The sequence below is a fragment of the Vidua chalybeata genome, chromosome 4, assembly GCF_026979565.1.
Source record: "Vidua chalybeata isolate OUT-0048 chromosome 4, bVidCha1 merged haplotype, whole genome shotgun sequence".
Classification (NCBI taxonomy): Eukaryota; Metazoa; Chordata; class Aves; order Passeriformes; family Viduidae; genus Vidua; species Vidua chalybeata.
In genome coordinates this window covers 48,316,019-48,327,032 of record NC_071533.1, presented here as the reverse complement: position 1 = coordinate 48,327,032, position 11,014 = coordinate 48,316,019, and the positions used below count along the sequence as shown (strand labels likewise).

Sequence of the window (11,014 nt, the reverse complement as noted above, 5' to 3'; positions counted from 1 at the left end):
ATGAGTTCAGCCTAGCTGTGCTCATCTCCAGGGAAATGGTAAGTTCCATATATAAAAACACAGGATTTGTAACTGTTCCACTAGTAAGACCAATTCAGGCCTTAAAAATTTTCATTTAACGTGAAGGTTTGTTTATAGCATATCTTGGTGTAGCTGGTGAAGTTTTATTTATATTGTTTACATACTAAAGTTTGTCAGTGCATCCTCAGTGAAATGCTGCAGTGTAATGTGCATAACATGAGGTTACTTTTGGAAGTATACACAAAGAAATTATAAACATAAGTTAATGACCCTACTATGTACTGTATTTACAACTGTTTACCAAAAGCTTTTGAACTGCGTTTTTGAGCTTCAGGGACTAGTTTTGCTCTTCACAGATCTTAATTTCTTGTTATTAAATATTTATTAGAGAACAAATTGCTAGTCATACCTACTGAAGTACTCAATCAACAGGAAAGTTGGCCCTTAAATTTAGGCTTGTACCTACACTTTAATCATAAGCTGGTTTTATTTCAGCCTGTGTACAAGGAGGAATTGGGAAGATCTTTGGAGGGATGGAATTGAACAGGACATGTTCCCTTTCAACCTGTATTAGTTTCAGAGTACAGAAAAAGGGGACAGGGAATTCTGATACTTTAATGGTTTATTGGGGCTTTTTTCTGTTTGGTTGTGTTTTGGTTGGTTTTTTTTTTTTTTTTTTTTTAATTAGAGGCTGTTTCAGGTGCACTGAAAAACCAAAGATCTGGATGTGAACAAGGTATCTGTATCTTTATTAAAGTACCTAAGCTGCTGCTACTGACCCTGAAGAAAGGATGCTGTGGATAAAGGCTCTCTAACACATTTATTATTTCTCCCCTGTAAAAGCTAGCATTTAAGGAACTAGAGCTGCAGGGATGCATGCTAGGAGCAAAGGAGCTAAAACAACTCCTTGAACTAGACCTACCAGCACTGGTTCTGTACTGAGGAATAAGGCAGAAGCTAAAGGTGAGCTAGACATTATCCAAACAGTAAATCATATCCTTGCTGAGTGACAGACACATCAAGTGTATGTTACCTAATTAAATGAGTTACATAGATGGATAGAGCTGCCTTGAGAATCTGTTTTAGCTTTACTATAGTCACCTGAGGCAGAAAAAAAATACAAACTGTAGTCTTAATTCTGAGAGGACTTGTACGTATATCAGTTTTGAGAACAAGAACTTTAAATGAACTGGTCAGAACCTGTAAAAGTACATGAAGTATTACTTTTTGACACAAAATGTACCTGATTCTGTCCAGTACTTTTTCATTTCCCCCTTTCCTTTGGAAATACTTTAAAACGAGAAGAAGAATAAAATGGTAACCTTGATGTGCTAGGCTAACTTAGAATTTACTTTTAAGTTACTTTTACTCCTGAACTTGAAAATGCTTGCTTTGCCATTACTGCAGAGTAACAGGTAAAATCTTATGCAGCTTAAAGGGTTGACTTGCTCTTAGTAGTTGACAAGTTTGGAAGGTACTCTCCTGAATAAGTGATATTTCATTAAATGATTGGAAGTATCTTAAGCAATGAAATAATGGAAACAATATGGTAGTGCTTAAAAAAATAACATAATATAGCAGTTAAAATGAAAAAATAAATAGTATAACAAGAGAAACAAGCTGGAGAACAATGAAAAACTGCATTAAAAGAGACAATAACAGTCCCAGACCCACTCAAGGACAGACAGGTTCTGCTGTACCAGTATTTAAACCGGCCTGTGTTTGACAGAAGGTCGGGTAGTTAAAAGGGAGAAAGATACTAATTCTGTGATCTCGCACATCTTGAGAACACAAACGGCTTTAATGAGTAAGGGTGCTAGGCAAGGCACGTGACTGAAAGGTGTGCTGGAATAAAGAAAGAATATAGTTTCAAAAGAATTCTCCATTTTGCCACGTGAAGTATGATCAAGATGAAGCCTGATTCAATTCCTTTAATACTAACCTAAACTCATTACTACTTTCAGTTTCACACTTTTTGTAATAGAATTGCTTATAAACTTACTTAGCTGTAAAGTCTAATGGCAAACCTAACACTGTGTTTTGAGTCATACATTACCTGTAACAGCATTCTTCTGAAAAGCAGTCTGAAAAGCAGTTTTTCCACACAGTGTTGCATTATGCTTCAAAAATACACATGCATAAACTCAACCTTAAAGCTGAAAGCCTGTTTTAAATGTGTGGATGGATGTTCAGTGTATTGTTGAGAATTGAAACACTAGGCCCGGCTTCTTACAGTGCTACAGACGGATTCTTCCACGCTTTTGTAATTTCATAGAATCAGAGAACAGTCCAGATTTGAAAGTATCCTGCAAGACCATTTATGAGAAAGGTGAGCCTACATGAGTCTAGAAAAGTTGCCTAGATGAAAGGTGAGCCTACCACATCCCTGGGGAGACAATGATTTGTAATAAAGATTTTGTAATAAAGACTATATCCCTGACATTTAGGTGAAAAGTTAAATTGTTAAAGTTCTGCTTAGTTGTACTTTCTTGCAGTGAGTATTTTTAACAAGGCCTTTCCAAAAAAAAAGTCTTCATCAGTAAACTCTTACCTTTCTCCTTTGGTGCCTAATCACTCCCTGAAACTCTGAAGTATTTGCTCATGACTATATTAGAAATGAAACAATTTTGAAACTTAAGAGATTTATATTTAGGTTTTACTTATATTCAAAGTAGGAAATAACATTCCTTGTAACAGCTCAATGTTTATAATGATCTAATGAAAAAGTGATTAACAGTTGGCTTTAAATGATCATTTGCAGACATTATAGTCCTGTAAATTAAGCCCTTTTCAGGCATTTAATTGTAACATCAGTTATATAATTGACCAGGTACCTCCAGGAAGGAATGCTGAGATTTCTTCCTTATGTATAAAGCTTGATTACCAAAAATATAAAGATCCTAAAGTAATTTGAAGTACATGAGAGGAGAAAGTGCTATTGTAGAAGTTTAATATTTTTATCCGTGGAGCAAGTTGTAACTTCAAAGAATTTGGTGCATTTTTAGGCACTGTTTTTGTATCTTCATTTGCCCGAAATATACAGCAGGACTTGAGATGCCCAGAAACTGTTTAAGACAAATTTAAGGCAACCAAGTGCAAAAGCTCAGTGTACATAAGATATATGTAAACAGAACATTTCATAGTAGAAATTGTACAACTATTACAAGTCCATAGTATTAGCAAAGGGCAAAACCATTCTGCCTAGAGACACAAATGCAAAATGTAATTACACTACCCAAGCCAAAAATTAAGAATTCTGGGAAATGGAAGTTTCATCATCTCTAACATGAGGCAGATGCAATACATTGATGTGCTAGAGTAAGTGCTCTGCTTTTCTCCTCTCTACATAACGTGCAGTCTCTCCCAAGTTTGTTCTTTGCCATTTAGTGATGTCAGCAAACAGCAGAGCTCCAAATGTTAAAGGAAAATGCACAACACAGCAAACAGATGGAATGTGAATGTACAGATATTGGACCTTTTTAAAAATACAGTACCTAGGATTTCCCATTTTAAACAGTTTTCAGCATATTGCATAGCAGTGAACTCATCTGCTACCTAAAACTGTTGCTGCTGACCCACATGGAGTTCCTCTTCAGTCTTCTTTCAGTTTTCTTTCATACTGTACAGTGGGTCCACAAGCTTATTGTGCACATGCATTAAACCTTGGGGGGAAAGCAACAATGCCAGCTTTACATTAGTTATACTTTGTTAACATGTTCTTCTATCCACATTTTTATTTGGAATTTGCTTCACAGTATACATTTAAATAGTTCATTGAAGAGATCAACAATGGCTATTTAAACTAGTTCAGAGTCAGAGACAGCAGATATATTCCTGTATCACTTGCATACTAATGACATATTCAGTATCAGCTAAGCATGGACCAGATATTTCCCTGACAACAGACCCAAAAAACACATCTGGAATACTTCCAAATGAACTGAATATATCTTCCATGGATTAAAAACTGTGTAACAGCAATGCAATTCCCTCACACCACAATTTGCCATAAAAATCAGATGCACACACAGTAAGACTTCGACAGCTTAAGTTCTTCTGCAATCTTCTAGCACTGTGGTGATACTGTCTTTATAATTATCATGTACTTGTGGTCCTAGACAGGCAAAATCAAATTAAATTATCCAGACTCTTAGTGCAGACTCAATTTCAGCAGTTCAACTGTTTCCTGTTGTAGCTGGGCTTTCTCTTTCTTTCTATACAAGTCCTCCATAGCTATGATTAGGGGGGTTATTTTTTTTCCTCTTCAACTGCTTTAATTCTGATAAATGCTGAAGTGCAATTAATAAAAAAGATGCTTCCTTCTTAACTTTGCTATAACTTAGTAAAAATGTTACCTACATCTAGGTATGTATGACATTGGATCACTGGCAGGTTTTTAACCTCATTTCACCTTGAGGACTAATAACAGTAATGATCAGTGTTCACAATCTGCAAAGTAAAAGTCCATCTTAGTATTGAACTAAAGATTTAACTTCTAAAATTAAAATATGCACTAAACACTAAAAGTAATTTTCTTAAAAACCGTGAAAGAAATTTCACAGTATGGCATATTTATTATCTATGGCAAAGAATATTCAAATACCTTTGCTACATGATGCAGCTGGTGGCAACCTTGGTGTCACTGCAGCAACATGAAATTTGAGTTAACTATAATCTAAGGTCATTACTGTAGGTAATGTAGGTAAAAATGCATCTTATGCAGCATCTATTACTAATCACTATGTGATGATTTAATATAAAATACAGATGTCAGATCAAGTGTAATATTTTTTCAGTTTAACAGTGACAAAAACTTAAATATACATTTGACATAAAAGTCGTTTGTCCAGAAAGAGTAACAGCTGCATATACTATACAAATTAGAAACGTGTTTTGAGCTTTAAAACATTTAACTTCCTACCAATATTTTCCTATTCTAAAAAGGGGAAATGAAATGATTATCCACTTCCTAGATGCATGAAAAATGGTTTCAAAGTATAGCTTTTGTCATACTTAATGAAGGATACTTAAATCCTGTTAGTGAAAATGTTACAGGAAAAACAGTGAGAAACAAAAGATTTTTTTAAAGGAATGCACCAGACTTGCTAGATGCCAAAACAATTACTTCAATGGAAAGTCCCACTGGATATTCAAGTATGCTTTGAATAAACAGATTTCTGCACACAGGTTTAAGAGGAGCATGTTTAAGTATGGAAAAAACTATCCTGAATGAACTTATCTGCAGATAAATCAGTAAATTAAAAATTCATTTTCTGTTTCATTCTTCAAGAAAGTTGCAAGTAAGACTATAAGCACACTTGATAATTTTAGCCTATTAGAGGTTTTCAGAAAGTTAGAAAAAATGGGATAGGTTAATCTGTTTACCAGACAGTGTAGTACATCATCATAAAACAAAAAAAAAAAAATGCAGTTTCATAATGAAAGTTTTAAGTGGTGAAAAATCTCCATAAATCACTACCATGAATAGCAATATTAAGAACTACCTAGCTTCCCTAAGAAGTCTAACCTGAAGATCAAGATTTAGAAATAATTTGAAATTTGACCCACACTGACTTCTTCTCCATCTTAAAAGGGGAAAAAATCTCACTGATTTGAGAGTAGGTAAAATTAAGTAAGTTTAAAGTAAACCATCTTTTTAAAAGTTCTATTGCTGTGTATTACAGGGTAAATACAGTGACACAATAGCACACATTCATAAATTGTAGCCCTTGATGTTTTTTAAAGCAATGTTCAGTGTCATTTATATTTAGTGATTCTACATTAGGTTTGTGTTTCCCAAGCAAAGCCTCTGCTTATGTAAAATACAGGATAATATTTAAAACTTATCCAAGCAATTAGAGAAGTTTATCTTTGAAAACAACAGTAAGTGTTATCTAGCAATGTGATACAAGAAAAGACTAATCCTCCCTCCTACCCCACAAATACATAGCAGAGAACAGGATATTGAAAAATACAAAATTTACAAGCTGGCCACAAGAGGTATCAGGATAAGTATCACAGAAATGTCCAAATTGCAAACCAGTACTTATATGAGCACTGGTGATATAATGCTCTATAAAAGAATTTAATAAATGACAGTCTTGATCTCTGATACCTCAGATACTACAGGTACCCATGCTAGTGAGAACAACAAGTGAGTCACACAATTGCATGTCCTGTGCTAGTACAGTCAGGAGAAAACTACTTTTCTCAGCTTCTACTGTCTCAGTCAAACAGAATTCAGTCTAGGAAGTCTCCATTACTATCAAATATCCTGACTTTAAGTTTGCCCCAATATACCTTCTACAAATACAAAAAACACACACAGTAAAAGGGTGCAATGTTTTCAAAGGCAGTATAGATTGTTATGCTAATTGCACATGAAAAATGTTCTCAGGTGGCTTCAAACTCTGTATCACAGTTTACTAGACATCACATTAAAGCATATAGCAAAAGCAGCATGGAAATGTATCAGGATTAATAAATGTATTAAGATTTTTTTTTAATTAATCTTTCCAGTATACTTAAGATCTGTATTCTGGAACACCAGATTGCTGCTGTTTAAAGTTAAAGATTACTAAATTATTGTTTCAAACTGAAAGCAAAGGAAATACTCTTCCCAAGTAGATTTGTTTGGAATGTAGGTAGCACAACTTATGCCTCCTGGCAATTTTCCAAACACAAGAAATAAGTTAATATTTATATTTTGAATATATAACATTATAATTAGTGAGTGCAAAGTGTTGGAATGCTCAGATTTAAATCAGTATAATTTCAAAGCTGTCAGTTTTGTGTAAACGTGACCTCTGATTCAGTGCTCACCTTTAAAGTACTTCACAGTTTTAACTCTTAGTTCTAAAGTAGCGTCTTCATCACACACAAAGATAGTGCGAGGGTGTTGTTGGAAAGCAGAAACTGTCCACATATGATTGACTCCTTCTTCAATTGCTTTGTACAATGCAAAAGCCTTATGTGCACCTGTTATAAGAATCATTACCTGCAAAACAAAGGTCTCTTTACTTTCAATCCTAGTATCAATACCAACTTATTTTGAAAACACACATGCAACTAGAACTAAATGAGTTCTTACTTCTCTAGCATCCATCACTGTACCCACACCAACTGTTAGCGCCATAGTTGGTACTTTAGATAAGTCTCCATCAAAGTATTTAGCATTTGCCAAAATGGTGTCCATTGCTAAAGTCTTTAATCTTGTTCTTGAAGACAAACTTGATCCGGGTTCATTGAATGCAATGTGGCCATCTGGACCAATGCCTTTTCAAAGTTAAAAAAAATAAATCATTCCAGACCTGAGAGTCAACACATATCCTCAAACATTGTAAATGAATAAAAAAGGGCTCATCCTTTCCTTTTGATTCCCCATTTTCAACAAAAACTTACTTAAGTCATTAGAAACTTGGACACCAACCATTCTGGTTTTGGAATTTATACTGATTCTTTGTTAGACACAGAACTTCCTTACACAATAATTGAAAAATCTGGGGTTTAGTCAAGTCATAAAAATAGTGATTAAAGAATCAGTGTATGTGCTTGAATTGTACCTAACCATAGAGCATTTCCTCATACCTCCAACAAACAGATCAATCCCCCCTGCTTCTTCAATTTTCTTTTCAAATGCATCACATTCCGCCTGTAAGTCTGGTGCGTTCCCATCAAGGATATGAGCATTATTCGGATCTATGTCAATATGCTTAAAAAAGTTATTCCACATATAGGAGTGATAGCTCTCTGGATGATTTCTGGGAAGCCCTGAAATGATTTATAGTGAAATTACTATATGACAAGATTTAAAACAGCCTTACTTCTAGTCTGTATGTAACAGATGTAGATACATGCAAGGCAAACCTGAGTCAAATAAAGCAAAATTTGAAACTACATCAAGAAGAAACGTTTCCTGTTGGCACGTACAAAGTAACTGGTTTACATTCCCTCCACATACATCTTATCCCAGAGTGTAAAGTCTTCAATAGGAATGCAGTCCCAGTATTACATGACAACATAATTTCTGCAGAAGTACTGTGAAGCACTGGATTTAGCCCAGTGTTTATTTTTGCATTTTTGTAGATAAAGGAACAGAGAAAAGTGCTGGGACACCAGTCCAATATAGGAATACAAACATATTAGACTAACCTGGTACTTTGACAAAGTATTTAATAGTTTTTATAAGGAAAAAAAAATAATAACAGTACAGTATGTTCTCAAATAATAGCACATCTTACCTACATATTCATCCATGTTGAAAGTCTTTACATATTTGAAAGAGAGATCTCCATTTTTGTGATATTCTATCAGCTTTTTGTAGCATCCCAAAGGTGTACTCCCTGTTAAATAAAAATTTTCTACTGTTCAGTGTATCTGCACATTTTCCATGTATTTAAATGTTTTCACAGTCAAATTTTGCTACAGTGCTTTTCAACATACAAGCAGTCTCCTGTTTCTCATTTAGTATTTATCAGTTTCTCAAACTATCACAACTTTTCACAGAAATCAAATCCGTATTTAAAAAAAAAAGTTAGAATATTACCAAAAATACTTATGTTCTTTTAAATACTGTATCTGCTACCAGTGATACAAACATTGTTCTAGGCTTAGTTATTTACAAAGACTTTGAATAAAACTTGCCTGTTGGTAGACCAAGCGTGAAGTATCTTCCTTGACTTGGCTTGAACTGGATAATACGATTACAGATGTATTTGGCTGCCCATTCACTAGCCTGATCATAATCTTCAAGAATTACTAGCCTCATTATGGCAGTGAAGAACTTGTATGATAAAACAAACTTAAACCTGGAGAGAATGTTGTAGTTTTAAAAATAAGCACCACATAAGTAGTTGTAAAACTCTTAGATTACGGAGGAGATAAAAAAAATCATCTTCCATACCAATGACTTGGATTAGCATACCATATTCTTGCAGTCCTAGTTCAAGCTGGACAATCAAGAGAATTGATTGTCCAGAATCCAAATGATAGATTGCAGCCAAAATATTTATTAAATTCAGAGATTAATTTAAACAATTAATAGGAAAAAGCTAAAACAAGATGAGAACAAGCCATTTTGAACTTCAATATTTTTGTTGTTACCATGAGAAAAGAGGAAATACTTAAATACCAAGATTAATTTCTGTTTCTTATGACCAGCTGAATGCCTACAACTTCAAAAACAGGACCCAGAGTAATCCCATGTTCCTATAATCAAAATACCTAATTGGGATTAAATTTTCACTCCCATTCTAGCTCCTTAACAATGCTTCAGTAAGTTTATTAATCTGCAAAAAAAAAAAAAAAAGTTAAAGCATTAGAGATATTTGAAATGTTCACAATTCACAGGAAAAAATACTCACAGAAATTTAAAAGGCTTTGAGTGCAATTGTGTCAACTTTTAAGATTAATAGCCAGAAAACAAGCTTGGTTGCTAGAAGCATACAAGCATCTCCTGCATTTAAGTGAAACTTATTTTCCATGAATTTCTGCTTAACAGAGTCCGGTAATTACACCAGAAAGACTGAGGCTCTTTCCCCAGTTCGGGATGTGTTTCTCTTCTTTTCCCATGTCTGGGTGTGCTCGGCATTAGCCAGAACACAACACAGTTGCCAGAAGCCTAGGGCCACCGGTGTGACAGACCACACTGCTTTTAGCTGACCCAAAGTGAGTGGCTCTTTCAAAACAAATATGAACTTAAGTACTTAACAGGGTACCATGTTTGGCCCACTAAAGAAGGACGAAAGTGATCATCACCGTGGGCTGCCTGTGCCGCTCCATCGCCCTGGACAGCTGAGCCGTGACAAGTCAAACTCACCTTTGCCGAGGAAACACTATTCGCACATACCCAAGAGAGTAAACATACATCCCCGAGAAGGAAAAGCTGGCCAGCAGGAACAGACTTTAGGCCGGTTTTATAAAATCCCGGCAATTTTACGCTGGGAACACGAGGATGCTCTCAAGAGCAGGGACCCACGGACAGCAGCAGAACCACCACGAATTTTCTGCAAAGGACACTTTTTTTTTTTTTTTTTTTTTTTTTTTTTTTTTTTTTTTTTTGGCGATGGTGGGGTGATAAACCTATACTGGCAGAGGAAGAGACCTGCAGCCGGAGCGCCGCCGGCACAGAGCCCCGGGTCCCCGCGGCCTCCCCTTCCCGCCCGCGGGCACCCGCACGGCCGGCGACAGCGCGCCCTGCCCGGCCCCGCTCACCCGGGACAGCTCGCGGCGGTCACAAGCGGCACCAGGACGAGGACGAGATGAAGCGGAGGAGGAGGAGGAGGAAGAGGAGGAGGAGCAGGAGCAGGTGGACGGGAACCGCCGCCCGCCCCGCAGCTCCCGCCCCGCCGCCTCCAGCGGAACCCGGCGCGCGACCCGGAAGCGCCAGGCGCGGACGGGAAATGGGCTCCTTTGGCCGTGTCCGTTTCCGGGCCTGTGCGTCCGGGAGCGAGGGAGCGCTCGGCCGACCCCAGCCGAGGGGCCCGGGAGCTACGGGGGGCTCGGGGCGCTCCAGCCTGGAGCACGGCTGTGCTCGAGAGCTCCTTTGCAGCCCCTCTGCTGCGGAGCACATTTTGATCTTAATGGAAAAAGGTTCCCCTATAACCTAAACGTTTGCATGATTCAGCTGCAAAAGCTGTGCGTAGTTACTGGAGAAAATTAATGAGGGAAAGCATCAACGTCTTGGTGAATCACAGGCTGACCATAACTCGGCAGTGCCCTTGTGGGCAGGAAAGGCAGTGGTGTCCTGGGGGTGCATCGGGAACAGTGGCCAGCAGGGCGAGAGGGTGATCCTGCCACTCCAGTCAGCCCTGGTGAGGCCGCATCTGGAGTGCTGTGTCCAGTTCTGGGCTCCTCAGGACAAGAAAGGCAAGGAGCTACTGGAGAGGGTCCAGTGGAGGCCGCAAGGATGATGAGAGGTCCTGAGCATCTCTCTTGAGGAGAGGCTGCAGGAGCTGGGCCTGTTTAGTGTGCAGAGGAGAAAACTGGGAGGGGG

General features: G+C 37.4%; 1 protein-coding gene across 1 annotated transcript; it reads right to left on the bottom strand.

The window, feature by feature from the left end:
• Positions 1-2,655: 2,655 nt before the first annotated feature.
• GNPDA2 (glucosamine-6-phosphate deaminase 2) lies at positions 2,656-10,383 on the bottom strand. The gene is made up of 8 exons (XM_053940791.1): positions 10,234-10,383; positions 9,244-9,308; positions 8,661-8,828; positions 8,262-8,359; positions 7,609-7,791; positions 7,112-7,296; positions 6,844-7,018; positions 2,656-3,683 (listed from the first exon to the last, which is right to left on the bottom strand). Exons 3-8 carry the CDS (start codon positions 8,786-8,788, stop codon positions 3,625-3,627), a joined length of 828 nt encoding a protein of 275 aa, XP_053796766.1. The 5' UTR covers positions 8,789-8,828; positions 9,244-9,308; positions 10,234-10,383; the 3' UTR covers positions 2,656-3,624.
• Positions 10,384-11,014: the final 631 nt, after the last annotated feature.

What these genes read in the sequence shown, in the direction of transcription:
- GNPDA2 (XM_053940791.1), bottom strand. Translation starts at nt 8,788, where the DNA reads ATGAGGCTAGTAATTCTTGAAGATTATGATCAGGCTAGTGAATGGGCA. An exon ending in CTTGGTCTACCAACAGGCAA is followed by an intron (nt 8,360 to 8,660) that starts GTTTTATTCAAA and finishes TTTAACAGGGAG; the next exon opens with TACACCTTTGGGATGCTACA. An exon ending in GATTGATCTGTTTGTTGGAG is followed by an intron (nt 7,297 to 7,608) that starts GTATGAGGAAAT and finishes AACTTTGAAAAG; the next exon opens with GCATTGGTCCAGATGGCCAC.